The 20,420-nt window shown below is 47.2% G+C and overlaps 2 protein-coding genes across 8 annotated transcripts in view; both read left to right on the top strand.

Annotated features, from left to right (window-relative positions):
• The first annotated feature begins 250 nt into the window (after positions 1–250).
• Positions 251–6,546, top strand: rnf6 (ring finger protein (C3H2C3 type) 6). 3 transcript variants are annotated; one of them, XM_045702676.2, is made up of 4 exons: positions 251–359; positions 1,506–1,661; positions 2,247–2,399; positions 2,634–6,546. In XM_045702676.2, exons 2-4 carry the CDS (start codon positions 1,514–1,516, stop codon positions 4,502–4,504), a joined length of 2,172 nt encoding a protein of 723 aa, XP_045558632.2. In that variant the 5' UTR covers positions 251–359; positions 1,506–1,513; the 3' UTR covers positions 4,505–6,546. The 3 variants fall into 3 exon arrangements, with proteins under 3 accessions (XP_045558632.2, XP_082822086.1, XP_082822085.1); XM_082965960.1 differs by having other exon boundaries at positions 295–359; positions 1,509–1,661; XM_082965959.1 differs by having other exon boundaries at positions 310–359; positions 1,433–1,661.
• Positions 6,547–7,076: 530 nt separating this feature from the next.
• Positions 7,077–20,420, top strand: part of atp8a2 (ATPase phospholipid transporting 8A2) — a 65,908-nt gene continuing 52,564 nt past the window's right edge. For 3 of the 5 annotated variants that reach the window (XM_014159476.3, XM_014159473.3, XM_014159472.3), the window contains exon 1: positions 7,078–7,332. In XM_014159476.3, coding sequence (XP_014014951.1) covers positions 7,290–7,332 — 43 coding nt within the window. In that variant the 5' untranslated portion in view covers positions 7,078–7,289. Of the gene's footprint in view, positions 7,333–20,420 lie in introns of all 5 variants that reach the window. The other 2 variants (XM_014159477.3, XM_014159474.3) reach the window with 2 other exon arrangements.

The raw sequence follows: 20,420 nt of genomic DNA, 5'->3' as shown, positions 1-20,420 counted from the left end.
AAAACGGGGGGGAAATGTCATTGCTATCTATTCATATATTTACCTTCAGACTGCTGGGAGAAAATTATCAACTGCGTGGTTATGTAAAATACATTTCGGAAAAAGAACCTGTTTCAAATTGAAAACAGTCCTCTTCACAATTAAACACATATGAATAGATTGATTGAAACACAACAATTATCTGTTATAATCGGCACATTTTATTGTAGTCGTGCGGTTTCGTGAAGTAGGAACTAATCTGACACTGCTGGTCTTTGATCGGACAGTGAGAAGTGTAGCACGGTTGGTCCCATCTTGGCTACATTGTAATCAGAGCGGAGAGGGAAGCAAACGCGTCGATATTACAGCTGCTGTGTCAGGTAAAAAAATACCTATACATTTTGTTGTCAACTCCATATTCTCGAGCTAAAAAACTATGTTTAGGTTGAGTATTGTATGCACTCAGTTCGTGTGTTGCTCGTTAAAATAATTGTCTTATTTGTTGGCGAAACCTTTCACCAGATAGCTAGCTGTCGACAACTAACAAATGCGTTGCGCATTCAAAATGACAACTCGCCGCTTTGTAAGGCAATGTGAAACCGGCGTATAGGTGTGAAGATTTTTATTAGTTGGAGACGCTTATATAATTCTGTTGCAATCGTTAGGTGACGATTCTTTGTCCTCCTCTACATAGTCAACTTGCATGGAGCCAGACTATTCTTTGTCATGTCCCTCCTCCGACGTGGCTGTGTGATCGTTCCTGCGTCGGTGATTGGTAGCTAGTAGGATGACACCGGTGTCAGTTTTGTTGGTCCTTTCTCCTGTGTTCTCCAACATGGCCTACTGTATGGTATGTTTTGTGGAGGCTGGAATATTGCTCTAAATGGCATGATTGTTGCCGCCTTTACGGCCAACTCAATATTCATTGCGGTCTATCGCTGTGCCATCGATGCTGTTGTGTGGAGGTTTCTGAATCTAAGAAGGTTAGACTGCTAGATGTCGGAACTCAGAAGGTTCGATTTTTGTAGCCGATTTACTATAGTTGATCAGCGACTGGTGTGTGCGGAGTAGAGCTCCAACGTCACATAAAATGAAGTTTATCAAAACGACTGATTTCAGCACCCAAAGAATAGTCCGCAATTACGCAGAACAACGTCTCAGCCGACCTTACTGGCCATGTCTCATCCCACAGCAGAATGGAAAGTGTTGTTTTGACATGGTTTCTGGCTAAAGGTGGGGCCACACAAGTTTAATAAAGTGAAGGCGTCTGATGTGGTAAAGTCACATAATTGCATTGATCGGTAAAAACTGCTGACCTGAGGTTTTTCCCCAGGGAATTGGATGGTCTGTAAAGTCTCGTTGTAATCCATGTTTGTCAGTTGTATAGAATCAAAATATCCGTGATCTCAACTTAACTGCTGCCTATGATTGAATGATGGATGTATTACTAAAGCAGTACCCAGGTCAGTTCCAGCCAGGTGTTCCACATTTCCGACACCCCGCCTACCGCCCTCTGTGTGCCACAGCAGTTTCCATGGTGATGGACCCTCCTGGCGGGCGAGACGAGCGGCGGCGTCAGGCAGAGCGTCTTCGACGGGAGGAGGCGTACTATCACTTCATCAATGAGCTGAGCGAGGAAGAGTACCGCCTTATGAGAGACAGCAACCTGCTGGGCACACCTGGTGAGAGGAACCTAGAACCACTAACGCAGGGTTGCATAGCTCCAGTCCCCCAGGGCAGCGGTGTCTGCTGGTTTTCCTCATTGTTTTTAAATAACTGACTAATTTGTACCAGGACAACCACGGGATAGGCAACTCCAGTCCTACAGGGTCCTGATTGGTCTCACACTTTTGCCCCTCTAGCACACCTGACTCAAATAATCAACTAATCATGATCTTCAATTTAAAATGTAATTAGTTTAATCAGCTGTGTTTTCTAGAGATGGAGGAAAGGTGTGACCACTCCGCCCCCGAGGACTGGAGTTGCCCATCCCTGCCTTATCCAATCAGTGGTGCTAATTAATGCCATGGAGTAACAATAACCATAGGACTGCAGCCCTCGAGTTGTCGTGCACCGCTGCCCCAACCCAATAGACTGAAGCCTGCTAATGCACCATAATATAGGCCTACACACACTTTGTGTAATAAAACTATCACATTTTATAATGTAATGGCTTCATGTTGGCTACTAAGTGCTGAAAATGAATCTGGACAATCAAGCATATAAGTCCTCCATCTTGACCTAACAGAGGACATGTTGTTCCCCAGGTGAGGTGACAGCGGAGGAGCTACGGCAGCGCCTGGACGGGGCAAAGGAGCGCGTGTCATCTCAGCCCCGCCCTGAACCACTCCCACAGAACACTGAGGCTGGAGAGGAGGAGGGGAGCAGCGTTGAGGGGGAGGAGAGCGAGGGAGTGGCTGGTAGGATTAAAGAGCTATTGCGGTGGTTATGGGTTTATAGGGGTTACTGGGGGAAATGAATGCTAAAGGGTCTGTATGACCTAAACTTGACAGATTATGGGTCTCAAAAGGTTCATTGCCTAATTGCTGCTGTATACTCACTCAGTTCAGTTTATTTCTTATTGATCAAAGTACTAAAGTATTACTAGATAATTACAACTGGCTCAGTTCAGTAACGAGCTGCTGTCTGTATAGGTACTGCTGAGCCGGGAGCAGAGCCGTCTAACGGCGACTCACTGCTGGAGTGGCTGAACACCTTCCGACGCACAGGGAACGCCACGCGCAGTGGCCAGAGCGGCAACCAGACGTGGCGCGCGGTCAGCCGCACCAACCCCAACAGTGGAGAGTTCCGCTTCAGCCTGGAGATCAACATCAACCATGAGCAGCCAGAGCCAGGGGAGCACAGTGATGCCCCCGACCCCTCAGAGCTGTCCCCTGTCCCCCCTCCATCCACAGCCTCCATACGCACTGCCCCCTACACCCCTGCCCGGCCCTCCCCCTATCCCTTACCTCGAGCTACCCAGGGCAGGAGGGCTCAGATCCGCCGTACACGCAGTAGTACCACCATCCCTCCTCTGACTCCTGCACCCCTCACCACACCCCGGCCCCCCCCTACTGCTCTAAGCGGTACAGCAGCCATCAACCTCCCACCACCCCCAGTCCCCATCACCCCCCCTATCCTTCAGGATCAAATAAGCCCTCCACAGCTCCAACCCCCAAGCAGAGCTTCCTCCCCAGGGGAGGGGCAGGAGGAGGGGGTTCCTACCCTGGACTTCCCCCGTGTACCGCCCCAGTCTGGCCCCCAGGTGGCGTCTGTGGGGCGTGAGCCTCGTAGCAGCAGGACTCGATCCCGCGGCCGGACCCGCAGGGCTGCAGCAGGAGGTGGGACTACCTCCCGGTCGTCTAGGAGACGTAGCCGCTCCCCTCTTCAGAGAAACCCCGCCCCTAACTCGGCTACCTTGCCTCCTAGTGGTGGGAATGGAAATGGTGTCTCTAATGGCCACACTGCCGAGCCCGGAAACAGAACTGCTTCTGTCTCCATGGAGACCGGTGAGGCCGTGTCAGAGCCAGCTGTACTAGCAGAGCCTGGCCCAGAGGCAGGTGAGCAGGAGGGAGAGGTACACACGGCCGGGTCAGGGGGTGCAGGGGGGGTGCGGCGCCACCCCACCATCATGCTGGATCTGCAGGTGCGGCGCATCCGACCGGGAGAGAACCGGGACCGGGACAGCATCGCCAGCCGTACACGGTCCCGGGCCCGCGCCGCCGAGAACACTGTCACCTTCGAGAGCGACAGCGGGGGCTTCCGGCGCACAATCTCCCGCTCGGAGCGGGCCGGGATCCGGACCTACGTCAGCACCATCCGGATCCCTCTGAGGAGGATCAGTGAGACGGGCCTGGGGGAGCCCAGCTCCACCGCCCTGCGCTCCATCCTCAGACAGATCATGACCGGCTTCGGGGAGCTCAGCTCCCTCATGGAGACGGAGGCTGACGCTGAGACCACCGAGGGCACGCCCGGTCATCAGGACCCTGCAGGACCCAATGCTAACACCAACACCACACAGACCTACCGTAGCCACAGTAACGAGAGTGGAACTGTGGCGGGAGGCCAGGCAGGAGAGACAGAGACGGAGAGAGAGGGGGGGGGCGATGAGGAGGAAGGAGGGCAGGGGAGGTTAGGTGGGAGTGGCAATGGTGGAATCTCAACCCCCGACGACGGTCGGCCGATGAGCAGGGACACAAACAACCTGGTAGAGAACGGCACGCTGCCCATCCTGCGGCTGGCCCACTTCTTCCTGCTCAACGACGAGGAGGATGAGGAGCACCCACGTGGCCTGACCAAAGAGCAGATCGACATACTAGCCACGCGCACCTATGGCCAGGCCAGCCTGGAGGGGGAGGCGGGGCGCGCCTGCAGCGTCTGTATCAACGACTATGCCCAAGGGAACAAGCTGCGTCGCCTGCCCTGCGCCCACGAGTTCCACATCCACTGCATCGACCGCTGGCTCTCTGAGAACAACACCTGCCCCATCTGCAGGCAGCCCATCCTCCCTGCTCACCAGGACTGACCCTGCCCTGACCCCTTGAATCCCCTGACCCCAGACCACCACCGGCTCCACCTCGCCCCCTGCTGGCCGAACTGAGCATGCCCGAGCAGAGAGGACGGTACATGTACATAGCGCTTTAATGTTTTCATTTACCATTGAAATATTCATTGTGTTCACTCTGAAATGGTAGAACCCAAAGGGGTGGGGGGGGCTAATGCAGAGAATTAAAGTGTTATTTTTTTAGACTTATTTTCAGCACCTTTGTTTTTTTATGTATTTTCTTGTCTTGTTTCTCTTCGGCCTCTGTCACGATGCTTCTGAGGTCCACATTTACAGATAGCACTTAGCTTAAAGAGCTACTATAGCTAACCGCTGCTGATCAGTCTCAAACTCTTTCACCTGATACGCTGTGATGTCACCCTGTCACAAATTGACTACAGCAGTCGCTTCTGTAGATTTGATTTGGTTGACAATGTGTAAATATGTCACCACTGCCGCCTGTGTTTTGGGGTTGAGAAGAGTCATCCTCGTTGCATTTTAAGCAGAAAACATTAAGTTAGAGCTAATATTGGAATCCTTCTATTTAAAGCTCCAACATCCCTTTTTAAAGTGTCCTCTATCATGTGTATGTGTTTGGACAAAGGCTATTGTGGTTCTATTTTACCTTTTAATTACATTTTACTTGGCCAGTGGTCCCTAGGATGTTGTTGATGTCTGCCTACCTGTTCCAGCTCTCTAAACCTAGCCATCGAACCCCATAGATCCACAGTGGATGTCCAACAGTTCTTCAAATTAGTTGCAGCATTTGACACTAGTAACAAGTCAGAAAGAAACATCTAAAGCAAATAAGTGTGTGAGGTAATTTAGCAGCAAGCACTTGTAGTTGGACTCGTCTGTTAGGGAGACTGGCAAATAATGCAATAACATGAAGGAACGGAAGGACCGTTTTGTGTTGTTAAATGTTTAAACTTTATAGTGCTGTTCTTTCTTGTTTACTCCTGGGGATTGATGACTAATTCATCTGTTGGGAGATGGAGAGTATCTGCTCTGTAGTACGCTCTGGTCCTATCCCCAGACTCTAAACTCCATCATCCCCCACTCCTCTAATGCACACGTGTCAAACTCATTCCATGGAGGGCAGAGTGTCTGGGTTTTCGCTCCACCCTTGTACTTGATGATTGAATTACGGTCATTAATTGGTAAGGACCTCCCCTCACCCTTGTTGTCTAGCTCTGTCTAATTGAAAGGAAAAACCAAAGACCTGCAGACACTCGGTCCTCCGTGAAATGAGTTTAACACCCCTGCTCTAATGTCTGTGTTTAAAGCCCCTGCTCTGGGAGAACCTGCCTGTCATGGCCTGATTTATCACCTAAGTAATAGTTTCATGTTCACAAACCTGAAAGGAATGACTAGGTGAAAGCAAAATGGTGGAGCCTCCACTCAATCCATTTTCCACATCTCTCCAATCCTTTCAGATCAGTGTCTTCCTCCATTAGCCTGGCTTAGATTGCAATTGGCTTTCCCTGCAGGCAGTATCACCCTGTTACCACCAGGGGCAGTGTTCACAACTACAGTACGACATGGTGAGGACTGGAGACCAGTGGTATTGGTGTCTATGTAGGGCAGGGGTTTTCTGTCATTTTCATTCTGACTTTGTTCCAAGCAGACTCATTAGACAGGGATGTGATACAGGAAACAATGCTCTTTCTGTACTGAAGTGTGTGTGTGTGTGTGTGTGTGTGTGTGTGTGTGTGTGTGTGTGTGTGTTAGCGCTGAAGGAAGTGATAAAACAGAATGTATAATATGGTTTTGGAGAAGCATCAGTCAGTCTCCTGAATGTCCATCTATCTAAAGTGAGAGGGTCCGTGGCCACCGAAATTCAGAAATGAATATTTATTCTGTTCCTATTTAATGAGAAACAAACTTTGAAATATTGAATGTGTTATGTGATGAGATTTAAAAAACAGTTAAGATTAATATGTATTCTGTTACTATGTAATATAAATAAACACAAGGGTTTTGTTCTGCTCCTTGACAAGGGAATTAAATACAGCTTTGTTATGCCTGGCGTTAATTTGTGCGCTCTTTCTTTGCGTTCCTCCCACAGGACCACTGTCTTTTCCCACATCTCCAATGACATTCTCTCCCTGTGGTCTGAACAACTGTACCTCCATATCATGACAAGTCTTGGTTTTTACTTTAATTTGATTTAGATGGCTCTCTTGCGCCGTAGGCTAGAAGTTAGTCAGGGCTAGGCCTATGGAATTAGAGTAGGACAGTGAGGATATGATCAAAGATGCACATGTGAAATGGTCATAGTACCGAAGTGCTAATAGCCATATTCCCTAGTAGTTATCTATTTAGCATTCCTCTGCAGTGTTGGCCTTTCTGCGTCTATGGCCCGACTAGGATTACTGACTGAGTTAGGCTATTTTTATGCTTGACGTGATATTAGATTTAACTTAGGGCACACACTCAGGTACATGAATGTCCAATTGAAGCACAGTGAATCAGGATGAAGGAACGAGATTCACGCGAGGATCCTACTTATGCAACGGATCAGGCTTTCTGTGATCTTGGCTGAGGACGCGCGCACGCACAAACACGTCTCAGCCCTATGCGCGCTCTCGTCGCTGCTGAGCCGACCCATCGCCGTCCCTCGTCCAACGACCGAACATGATTCATCTCCCAGCGAACGCAGCCTTGTCCCGGGCCCGCATTCTCCCGCTGTGTACGTGAGCCACGGGCATGCCAGCGCCCCGGCCGCCCTCTTCCAGGCCAATACAGACCCCCGCTCAAGATCAGGATGTACTTCAACCGGCGATCGAAGAAGATCCACAGCGAGGGAGGTAAGCATGACAAGAGGGGCGGAGGCATGTAGTCTATAGTACAGTACCTTACAGTACAGGCTAGTACAGCTCCATTGGTAACTATAGGGATCGAACTGGCAGCGACATAAACATTGCAGTGAGGACTTGGTTCTAATGACACAGTCGGTCCTATTCTATAGGCCTATGCGTGTTATATTAGTGGGGCTATAGGATTGAGATAGCCTTGTTGAGCCCAGGACTGCGGCACGGGTGGCGGTGCAGCTGCTTATTACGCCTGTCATATACAGTCTACAAACAACAGGGCTATTCTTCTACTGGCACAGACAGACTCGGGATGGGGGCGCTGCGCTTCAACTGAACCCATTTCCAATGCTTTGTATGATGTATTAATGATGCTGCAAATATGACAGTAAAGACAGGTAAATGGAGGTTATTGCAGGTGAGCGGGACCGAATTGCCATGGCCTCACTAGAAACAGTGCTCGCACCCATCCTTTGCGCGTAATAGTCTATGTAGGCTAGCCTAGACATAAATGCCTATGTATTTTTCCAAGGAATTTCTTTCTTTTCTCTGGGAGAGGGGTAAATGGTACAGGGTGCATACTGTCAGGATAGGACAGGATAGGACGTAAATTAGTTCGGCGGCACGGTGGGAGAGCTTAACACCTTCAATGACTTAAAGGGCACGTGACTATTTAATTGATCTTATTCTAAGCCCCTCCTGGGAAGGCCATCATCTGTTAAAGTCACGCGGAGCCCAGACAGGCGGACACCAAATATGTGCTTTCTAGGCCTATATAGTTGTGCAGCATAATGTTTTTTTGGGGGGGGGGGTATTCAATGCACCTTTGTCCCCGAAAAAAAAAAGTAATGCGTCACAGATGCGCCTTTGCATTTACAGGGACAGCCGAACACATCGTTGCACTGCACCCTCCACACAGCGATTTGTCCACGGACTCTTATGCACACACAGAAAGTGCTAGCATGATTATTTGCATTTTGGCTGCGTCAGGGAGTGAGTGCTGTGGGCCAATAGAGGTTTTTGGCCAAGCTGCAAGGATTAAAGGGGAGGAGGTCAGTGTTTTGGGAGATAGGTGGCATCGCCGCAAGGACAGGTTTGACAGCGATGCCGCTGGAGTTGAGAGAACAGTTTGTTAGCTGTTGCGTCTATAGGGGCTTTGGAAGGATTGTCCTGGAAGAGAGGACGTGTGTGGCTGAATGTCCATGACTGCAGGCACAAGTACATTGTGGGGCTGCTGTGTGTTTGTGTGTGACTGTGCTTTGCCTCCAGCAGGTTCCATAAATAGAAAACAGCTAGGGCATATTGTCAGGATAGAGAGAGAGAAGCGCCAACTGGGTCAGGTCAATCAGTCTCCAGGCTAGGGATCCCCATCAGAGTGAGAAAACACCATCAATAATGGTTTCCATACCTGGACATCACTACTTACCCAAATCATTAGTTAGTTCAGAAAATGGCTCTTACTCTGGGTTAATTAGTACCTTCAGGAGTCAAGACAGGAAGACACATCAAAGAACAACCCTTTGTAGACTTACTCTCTCAACAGACCCCACCACACACACACACACCTTAGTCCCTTATTAGACTCTCCTTCGCCCTCTTGAAGGTGTTTCCGTGTCCCACGTGGCCAGTCACTGTGTTCTTTTGTGTCTTCTCAGCTCTTCTTGGTTAACTTCAATCTTTCCCACAATCCTTCTGACCTGGACTTTAGCCATAATCACCTAGGCTGTTACAGCCTGGTGGCCTCACTGGCCTGATCTGTCACACACACTGATGACTGTGCACCACAGGAGGTTGATGGCACCTTAATTGGGGAGGACGGGCTCGTGGTAGTGGCTGGAGCGGAGTGATTGGAATGTTATCAAATACTTTTGTACATGTGGACACCCCTTCAAGTTAGTGGATTCAGCTATTTCAGCCACACCCGTTGCTGACAAGTGTATACAATCGAGCACACAGCCATGCAATCTCCATAGACAAATAATGGCAGTAGAATGGCCTTACAGAAGAGCTCAGTGACTTCCAACGTGGCGGTGTCATAGGATGCCACCTTTCCAACAAGTCAGTTCGTCAAATTTCTGCCCTGCTAGAGCTGTCCCGGTCAACTGTAAGTGCTGTTTTTATTAAATGGAAACGTCTAGGAGCAACAACGGCTCAACCGTGAAGTGGTAGGCCACATAAGCTCACAGAACGGGACCGCCGAGTAATGAAGCGCATAAAAATCGCTTGTCCTCAGTTGCAGCGCTCACTACCAAGTTCCAAACTGCCTCTGGAAGCAACGTCAGCACAAGAACTGTTCATCTGGGAGCTTCATGAAATGGGTTTCCATGGCCGAGCAGCCATGGCCGAGCATTGGCTGGAGTGGTGTAAAGCTCACCTCCATTGGAATCTGGAGCAGTGGAAACGTATTCTCTGGAGTGATGAATCACGCTTCACCATCTGGCAGTCAGACAGACGAATCTGGGTTAGGAGGATGTCAGGAGAACGCTACCTGCCCGAATACATCGTGCCAACTGTAAAGTTTGTTGGAGGAGGAATAATGGTCTGGGGCTGTTTTTCATGGTTAGGGCTAGGCCCCTTAGTTCCAGTGAAGGGAAATCTTAACACTACAGCATACAATGACATTCTAGACAATTCTGTGCTTCCAACTTTGTGGCAACAGTTTAGGGAAAGCCCTTTCCTGTTTCAGCATGACAATGCCCCAGTGCACAAAGCGAGGGCATACAGAAATGGTTTGTCGAGGTCAATGTGGAAGAACTTGACTGGCCTGCACAGAGCCCTGACCTCAACCCCATTGAAGACCTTTGGGATGAATTGGAATGCCGACTGTGAGCAGGCTTAATCGGCGAACATCAGTGCCCGACCTTACTAATGCGCTTTTGGCTGAATGGAAGCAAGTCCCTGCAGCAATGTTCCAACATCTAGTGGGAAGCCTTCTCCGGAGAGTGGAGACTGTTATAGCAGCAAAGGGGAGACCAAAGCAATGTTAATGCCCATGATTTTGGAATGAGATGTTCGACAAGCACGTGTCCACATACTTTTGATCATGTAGTGTATATCAAACACATGGTTTCTATGTGTTTAATTATTGCCATTCCATTTACTCCGTTCCAGCCATTATTATGAGCCGTCCTCCTCTCAGCAACCTCCACTGATGTACACACACACACACACACACACACACACACACACACACACACACACACACACACACACACACACAGGATGTGAGGGAAAGGGATGAAGAAAGAGAATCTCAAGTGTGTGCATGAAGTCCCAAAGTACAAAAGTCCCAAAGGACACATAGATAAGGTGTGTTCTGACAGGAGAGTGACCTATCCTACATGTGAGACATAGATAAGGTGTGTTCTGACAGGAGAGTGACCTATCCTACATGTGAGACATAGATAAGGCGTGTTCTGACAGGAGAGTGACCTATCCTACATGTGAGACATAGATAAGGTGTGTTCTGACAGGAGAGTGACCTATCCTACATGTGAGACATAGATAAGGTGTGTTCTGACAGGAGAGTGACCTATCCTACATGTGAGACAGATAAGGTGTGTTCTGACGAGAGAGAGTGACCTATCCTACATGTGAGACATAGATAAGGTGTGTTCTGACGAGAGAGAGTGACCTATCCTACATGTGAGACATAGATAAGGTGTGTTCTGACAGGAGAGTGACCTATCCTACATGTGAGACATAGATAAGGTGTGTTCTGACAGGAGAGTGACCTATCCTACATGTGAGACATAGATAAGGTGTGTTCTGACAGGACAGTGACCTATCCTACATGTGAGACATAGATAAGGTGTGTTCTGACAGGAGAGTGACCTATCCTACATGTGAGACATAGATAAGGTGTGTTCTGACAGGAGAGTGACCTATCCTACATGTGAGACATAGATAAGGTGTGTTCTGACAGGAGAGTGACCTATCCTACATGTGAGACATAGATAAGGTGTGTTCTGACAGGAGAGTGACCTATCCTACATGTGAGACAGATAAGGTGTGTTCTGACGAGAGAGAGTGACCTATCCTACATGTGAGACATAGATAAGGTGTGTTCTGACGAGAGAGAGTGACCTATCCTACATGTGAGACATAGATAAGGTGTGTTCTGACAGGAGAGTGACCTATCCTACATGTGAGACATAGATAAGGTGTGTTCTGACAGGAGAGTGACCTATCCTACATGTGAGACATAGATAAGGTGTGTTCTGACAGGAGAGAGTGACCTATCCTACATGTGAGACATAGATAAGGTGTGTTCTGACAGGAGAGAGTGGCCTATCCTACACGTGAGACATAGATAAGGTGTGTTCTGACAGGAGAGAGTGACCTATCCTACATGTGAGACATAGATAAGGTGTGTTCTGACAGGAGAGAGTGACCTATCCTACATGTGAGACATAGATAAGGTGTGTTCTGACAGGAGAGTGACCTATCCTACATGTGAGACATAGATAAGGTGTGTTCTGACAGGAGAGTGGCCTATCCTACATGTGAGACATAGATAAGGTGTGTTCTGACAGGAGAGAGTGACCTATCCTACATGTGAGACATAGATAAGGTGTGTTCTGACAGGAGAGAGTGACCTATCCTACATGTGAGACATAGATAAGGTGTGTTCTGACAGGAGAGAGTGACCTATCCTACATGTGAGACAGATAAGGTGTGTTCTGACAGGAGAGTGACCTATCCTACATGTGAGACATAGATAAGGCGTGTTCTGACAGGAGAGTGACCTATCCTACATGTGAGACATAGATAAGGTGTGTTCTGACAGGAGAGTGACCTATCCTACATGTGAGACATAGATAAGGTGTGTTCTGACAGGAGAGTGACCTATCCTACATGTGAGACATAGATAAGGTGTGTTCTGACAGGAGAGTGACCTATCCTACATGTGAGACATAGATAAGGTGTGTTCTGACAGGAGAGTGACCTATCCTACATGTGAGACATAGATAAGGTGTGTTCTGACAGGAGAGTGACCTATCCTACATGTGAGACAGATAAGGTGTGTTCTGACGAGAGAGAGTGACCTATCCTACATGTGAGACATAGATAAGGTGTGTTCTGACAGGAGAGAGTGACCTATCCTACATGTGAGACATATATAAGGTGTGTTCTGACAGGAGAGTGACCTATCCTACATGTGAGACAGATAAGGTGTGTTCTGACGAGAGAGAGTGACCTATCCTACATGTGAGACATAGATAAGGTGTGTTCTGACGAGAGAGAGTGACCTATCCTACATGTGAGACATAGATAAGGTGTGTTCTGACAGGAGAGTGACCTATCCTACATGTGAGACATAGATAAGGTGTGTTCTGACAGGAGAGTGACCTATCCTACATGTGAGACATAGATAAGGTGTGTTCTGACAGGAGAGTGACCTATCCTACATGTGAGACATAGATAAGGTGTGTTCTGACAGGAGAGAGTGACCTATCCTACATGTGAGACATAGATAAGGTGTGTTCTGACAGGAGAGAGTGGCCTATCCTACACGTGAGACATAGATAAGGTGTGTTCTGACAGGAGAGAGTGACCTATCCTACATGTGAGACATAGATAAGGTGTGTTCTGACAGGAGAGAGTGACCTATCCTACATGTGAGACAGATAAGGTGTGTTCTGACAGGAGAGTGACCTATCCTACATGTGAGACATAGATAAGGTGTGTTCTGACAGGAGAGTGGCCTATCCTACATGTGAGACATAGATAAGGTGTGTTCTGACAGGAGAGAGTGGCCTATCCTACACGTGAGACATAGATAAGGTGTGTTCTGACAGGAGAGAGTGACCTATCCTACATGTGAGACATAGATAAGGTGTGTTCTGACAGGAGAGAGTGACCTATCCTACATGTGAGACAGATAAGGTGTGTTCTGACAGGAGAGTGACCTATCCTACATGTGAGACATAGATAAGGCGTGTTCTGACAGGAGAGTGACCTATCCTACATGTGAGACATAGATAAGGTGTGTTCTGACAGGAGAGTGACCTATCCTACATGTGAGACATAGATAAGGTGTGTTCTGACAGGAGAGTGACCTATCCTACATGTGAGACATAGATAAGGTGTGTTCTGACAGGAGAGTGACCTATCCTACATGTGAGACAGATAAGGTGTGTTCTGACGAGAGAGGGTGACCTATCCTACATGTGAGACATAGATAAGGTGTGTTCTGACGAGAGAGAGTGACCTATCCTACATGTGAGACATAGATAGGGTGTGTTCTGACAGGAGAGTGACCTATCCTACATGTGAGACATAGATAAGGTGTGTTCTGACAGGAGAGTGACCTATCCTACATGTGAGACATAGATAAGGTGTGTTCTGACAGGAGAGTGACCTATCCTACATGTGAGACATAGATAAGGTGTGTTCTGACAGGAGAGACTGACCTATCCTACATGTGAGACATAGATAAGGTGTGTTCTGACAGGAGAGAGTGGCCTATCCTACACGTGAGACATAGATAAGGTGTGTTCTGACAGGAGAGAGTGACCTATCCTACATGTGAGACATAGATAAGGTGTGTTCTGACAGGAGAGTGCCTATCCTACATGTGAGACATAGATAAGGTGTGTTCTGACAGGAGAGTGCCTATCCTACATGTGAGACATAGATAAGGTGTGTTCTGACAGGAGAGTGACCTATCCTACATGTGAGACATAGATAAGGTGTGTTCTGACAGGAGAGTGACCTATCCTACATGTGAGACATAGATAAGGTGTGTTCTGACAGGAGAGAGTGACCTATCCTACATGTGAGACATAGATAAGGTGTGTTCTGACAGGAGAGAGTGACCTATCCTACATGTGAGACATAGATAAGGTGTGTTCTGACAGGAGAGAGTGACCTATCCTACATGTGAGACATAGATAAGGTGTGTTCTGACAGGAGAGTGACCTATCCTACATGTGAGACATAGATAAGGTGTGTTCTGACAGGAGAGTGACCTATCCTACATGTGAGACATAGATAAGGTGTGTTCTGACAGGAGAGTGACCTATCCTACATGTGAGACATAGATAAGGTGTGTTCTGACAGGAGAGTGACCTATCCTACATGTGAGACATAGATAAGGTGTGTTCTGACAGGAGAGTGACCTATCCTACATGTGAGACAGATAAGGTGTGTTCTGACAGGAGAGTGACCTATCCTACATGTGAGACATACATAAGGTGTGTTCTGACAGGAGAGTGACCTATCCTACATGTGAGACATAGATAAGGTGTGTTCTGACAGGAGAGTGACCTATCCTACATGTGAGACATAGATAAGGTGTGTTCTGACAGGAGAGTGACCTATCCTACATGTGAGACATAGATAAGGTGTGTTCTGACAGGAGAGTGACCTATCCTACATGTGAGACATAGATAAGGTGTGTTCTGACAGGAGAGTGACCTATCCTACATGTGAGACATAGATAAGGTGTGTTCTGACAGGAGAGTGACCTATCCTACATGTGAGACAGATAAGGTGTGTTCTGACAGGAGAGTGACCTATCCTACATGTGAGACATACATAAGGTGTGTTCTGACAGGAGAGTGGCCTATCCTACATGTGAGACATAGATAAGGTGTGTTCTGACAGGAGAGAGTGACCTATCCTACATGTGAGACATAGATAAGGCGTGTTCTGACAGGAGAGAGAGTGACCTATCCTACATGTGAGACATAGATAAGGTGTGTTCTGACAGGAGAGTGACCTATCCTACATGTGAGACATAGATAAGGTGTGTTCTGACAGGAGAGTGACCTATCCTACATGTGAGACATAGATAAGGTGTGTTCTGACAGGAGAGAGTGACCTATCCTACATGTGAGACATAGATAAGGTGTGTTCTGACAGGAGAGTGACCTATCCTACATGTGAGACAGATAAGGTGTGTTCTGACGAGAGAGTGGCCTATCCTACACGTGAGACATAGATAAGGTGTGTTCTGACAGGAGAGAGTGACCTATCCTACATGTGAGACATAGATAAGGTGTGTTCTGACAGGAGAGTGGCCTATCCTACATGTGAGACATAGATAAGGTGTGTTCTGACAGGAGAGTGGCCTATCCTACATGTGAGACATAGATAAGGTGTGTTCTGACAGGTGAGTGACCTATCCTACATGTGAGACATAGATAAGGTGTGTTCTGACAGGAGAGTGGCCTATCCTACATGTGAGACATAGATAAGGTGTGTTCTGACAGGAGAGAGTGACCTATCCTACATGTGAGACATAGATAAGGTGTGTTCTGACAGGAGAGAGAGTGACCTATCCTACATGTGAGACAGATAAGGTGTGTTCTGACAGGAGAGAGTGGCCTATCCTACATGTGAGACATAGATAAGGTGTGTTCTGACAGGAGAGTGACCTATCCTACATGTGAGACATAGATAAGGTGTGTTCTGACAGGAGAGTGACCTATCCTACATGTGAGACATAGATAAGGTGTGTTCTGACAGGAGAGTGACCTATCCTACATGTGAGACATAGATAAGGTGTGTTCTGACAGGAGAGTGACCTATCCTACATGTGAGACAGATAAGGTGTGTTCTGACAGGAGAGTGACCTATCCTACATGTGAGACATACATAAGGTGTGTTCTGACAGGAGAGTGGCCTATCCTACATGTGAGACATAGATAAGGTGTGTTCTGACAGGAGAGAGTGACCTATCCTACATGTGAGACATAGATAAGGTGTGTTCTGACAGGAGAGAGAGTGACCTATCCTACATGTGAGACAGATAAGGTGTGTTCTGACAGGAGAGAGTGGCCTATCCTACATGTGAGACATAGATAAGGTGTGTTCTGACAGGAGAGAGTGGCCTATCCTACATGTGAGACATAGATAAGGTGTGTTCTGACAGGAGAGAGAGTGACCTATCCTACATGTGAGACATAGATAAGGTGTGTTCTGACAGGAGAGAGAGTGACCTATCCTACATGTGAGACATAGATAAGGTGTGTTCTGACAGGAGAGAGTGGCCTATCCTACATGTGAGACATAGATAAGGTGTGTTCTGACGAGAGAGTGACCTATCCTACATGTGAGACATAGATAAGGTGTGTTCTGACAGGAGAGAGAGTGACCTATCCTACATGTGAGACATAGATAAGGTGTGTTCTGACAGGAGAGAGTGACCTATCCTACATGTGAGACATAGATAAGGTGTGTTCTGACAGGAGAGAGTGGCCTATCCTACATGTGAGACATAGATAAGGTGTGTTCTGACAGGAGAGTGACCTATCCTACATGTGAGACATAGATAAGGTGTGTTCTGACAGGAGAGTGACCTATCCTACATGTGAGACATAGATAAGGTGTGTTCTGACAGGAGAGTGACCTATCCTACATGTGAGACATAGATAAGGTGTGTTCTGACAGGAGAGTGACCTATCCTACATGTGAGACATAGATAAGGTGTGTTCTGACAGGAGAGTGACCTATCCTACATGTGAGACATAGATAAGGTGTGTTCTGACAGGAGAGTGACCTATCCTACATGTGAGACATACGATAAGGTGTGTTCTGACAGGAGAGTGACCTATCCTACATGTGAGACATAGATAAGGTGTGTTCTGACAGGAGAGTGACCTATCCTACATGTGAGACATAGATAAGGTGTGTTCTGACAGGAGAGTGACCTATCCTACATGTGAGACATAGATAAGGTGTGTTCTGACAGGAGAGTGACCTATCCTACATGTGAGACATAGATAAGGTGTGTTCTGACAGGAGAGTGACCTATCCTACATGTGAGACATAGATAAGGTGTGTTCTGACAGGAGAGTGACCTATCCTACATGTGAGACAGATAAGGTGTGTTCTGACAGGAGAGTGACCTATCCTACATGTGAGACATACATAAGGTGTGTTCTGACAGGAGAGTGGCCTATCCTACATGTGAGACATAGATAAGGTGTGTTCTGACAGGAGAGAGTGACCTATCCTACATGTGAGACATAGATAAGGCGTGTTCTGACAGGAGAGAGAGTGACCTATCCTACATGTGAGACATAGATAAGGTGTGTTCTGACAGGAGAGTGACCTATCCTACATGTGAGACATAGATAAGGTGTGTTCTGACAGGAGAGTGACCTATCCTACATGTGAGACATAGATAAGGTGTGTTCTGACAGGAGAGAGTGACCTATCCTACATGTGAGACATAGATAAGGTGTGTTCTGACAGGAGAGTGACCTATCCTACATGTGAGACAGATAAGGTGTGTTCTGACGAGAGAGTGGCCTATCCTACACGTGAGACATAGATAAGGTGTGTTCTGACAGGAGAGAGTGACCTATCCTACATGTGAGACATAGATAAGGTGTGTTCTGACAGGAGAGTGGCCTATCCTACATGTGAGACATAGATAAGGTGTGTTCTGACAGGAGAGTGGCCTATCCTACATGTGAGACATAGATAAGGTGTGTTCTGACAGGTGAGTGACCTATCCTACATGTGAGACATAGATAAGGTGTGTTCTGACAGGAGAGTGGCCTATCCTACATGTGAGACATAGATAAGGTGTGTTCTGACAGGAGAGAGTGACCTATCCTACATGTGAGACATAGATAAGGTGTGTTCTGACAGGAGAGAGAGTGACCTATCCTACATGTGAGACAGATAAGGTGTGTTCTGACAGGAGAGAGTGGCCTATCCTACATGTGAGACATAGATAAGGTGTGTTCTGACAGGAGAGTGACCTATCCTACATGTGAGACATAGATAAGGTGTGTTCTGACAGGAGAGTGACCTATCCTACATGTGAGACATAGATAAGGTGTGTTCTGACAGGAGAGTGACCTATCCTACATGTGAGACATAGATAAGGTGTGTTCTGACAGGAGAGTGACCTATCCTACATGTGAGACAGATAAGGTGTGTTCTGACAGGAGAGTGACCTATCCTACATGTGAGACATACATAAGGTGTGTTCTGACAGGAGAGTGGCCTATCCTACATGTGAGACATAGATAAGGTGTGTTCTGACAGGAGAGAGTGACCTATCCTACATGTGAGACATAGATAAGGTGTGTTCTGACAGGAGAGAGAGTGACCTATCCTACATGTGAGACAGATAAGGTGTGTTCTGACAGGAGAGAGTGGCCTATCCTACATGTGAGACATAGATAAGGTGTGTTCTGACAGGAGAGAGTGGCCTATCCTACATGTGAGACATAGATAAGGTGTGTTCTGACAGGAGAGAGAGTGACCTATCCTACATGTGAGACATAGATAAGGTGTGTTCTGACAGGAGAGAGAGTGACCTATCCTACATGTGAGACATAGATAAGGTGTGTTCTGACAGGAGAGAGTGGCCTATCCTACATGTGAGACATAGATAAGGTGTGTTCTGACGAGAGAGTGACCTATCCTACATGTGAGACATAGATAAGGTGTGTTCTGACAGGAGAGAGAGTGACCTATCCTACATGTGAGACATAGATAAGGTGTGTTCTGACAGGAGAGAGTGACCTATCCTACATGTGAGACATAGATAAGGTGTGTTCTGACAGGAGAGAGTGGCCTATCCTACATGTGAGACATAGATAAGGTGTGTTCTGACAGGAGAGTGACCTATCCTACATGTGAGACATAGATAAGGTGTGTTCTGACAGGAGAGTGACCTATCCTACATGTGAGACATAGATAAGGTGTGTTCTGACAGGAGAGTGACCTATCCTACATGTGAGACAGATAAGGTGTGTTCTGACAGGAGAGTGACCTATCCTACATGTGAGACATAGATAAGGTGTGTTCTGACAGGAGAGAGTGGCCTATCCTACATGTGAGACATAGATAAGGTGTGTTCTGACAGGAGAGAGTGACCTATCCTACATGTGAGACATAGATAAGGTGTGTTCTGACAGGAGAGAGTGGCCTATCCTACATGTGAGACATAGATAAGGTGTGTTCTGACAGGAGAGAGTGACCTATCCTACATGTGAGACATAGATAAGGTGTGTTCTGACAGGAGAGAGTGGCCTATCCTACATGTGCAGAGAGTCCACACTACTACCTGCTCATGCATTCAAAGCCAAATCTTTACTATAGATGAACATATGCTAATCCAAGTGTGAAATCCAGGTATGCATTCTGACCAAGTGTGTATTCTGCAGGTGAAATGATGTCAGGTATTGTAGAGGTGTATAGCTGGATCTCCCTCTCTGATCTCACTACTACAGTGTTTAGAGATTCTCTATTCTGTTAACTGAATGCTTCAATTGCAAACCAAACAGTGACATGTAAGGGAGATGTTGACAGTTCTTCGCTGAGCATTGGGCGACATTACTATTCTGTGTGTGTGTGTGTGTGTGTGTGTGTGTGTGTGTGTGTGTGTGTGTGTGTGTGTGTGTGTGTGTGTGTGTGTGTGTGTGTGTGTGTGTGTGTGTGTGTGTGTGTGTGTGTGTGTGTGTGTGTGTGTGTGTGTGTGTGTGTGTGACAGTCCCCAAATAGGTGTGGTTTGTTTACCAGGTATAAGGATATAATGAGATAAATCAGGTTTATTGTCTGTGTGTCTGAGGCGGGTCTGTTGGAGACAAATAATTCCTGGTTGTCATGGCTGCTAGGTTGTTAAGGATAATCTAGAGGTGAAAGAAAAGCCCACCTATTTAGGCGAGGTGCTGGCTAGCGGAGTGGAACACTCTAGGAGCTCAGACGAAGACAGCTTGTCTGTCGAAACGTTGGACATAAATATTTTTGCATCTGAGCTCCTAGAGTGTATGCTCTCCTTTATTTTTTTAGGTTGTTAAGGATACCATTTGGGGAATAAATGGTCTCTATGGACAGACATGTGGCTGGTACGGTGAGTATTATGAGCTGCAGAAAAACTTCAGAAGGCAATGAGACCAGTTGACCACAAAGGAGCAGTGTTGTACAACCGTCATAGGACTCAAGACAATGTCAACCATTTTCCAACAGCATTGACATACCTTCACAAGCAGAGGCACACACATATAGTTGACATACGCATGCACACACACACAAACTCAATTTCAATTGCCTCTTCCAGACTCACACCTGAACTCACCACTCACTTACACACAGACACACATCATTGACTTACT

The sequence above is a fragment of the Salmo salar genome, chromosome 19 (genome assembly GCF_965601325.2).
Source record: "Salmo salar chromosome 19, fSalSal1, whole genome shotgun sequence".
NCBI lineage: Eukaryota > Metazoa > Chordata > Actinopteri > Salmoniformes > Salmonidae > Salmo > Salmo salar.
This window is presented reverse-complemented; position numbering and strand designations above follow the sequence as displayed.

Bases quoted from the DNA above. Each gene is read 5' to 3' on its own strand.
- rnf6 (XM_045702676.2), top strand. From the start codon at position 1,514: ATGGTGATGGACCCTCCTGGCGGGCGAGACGAGCGGCGGCGTCAGGCA. The intron at 1,662-2,246 runs GTGAGAGGAACC...GTTGTTCCCCAG, and splicing joins CAACCTGCTGGGCACACCTG to GTGAGGTGACAGCGGAGGAG. The intron at 2,400-2,633 runs GTAGGATTAAAG...CTGTCTGTATAG, and splicing joins GGAGAGCGAGGGAGTGGCTG to GTACTGCTGAGCCGGGAGCA.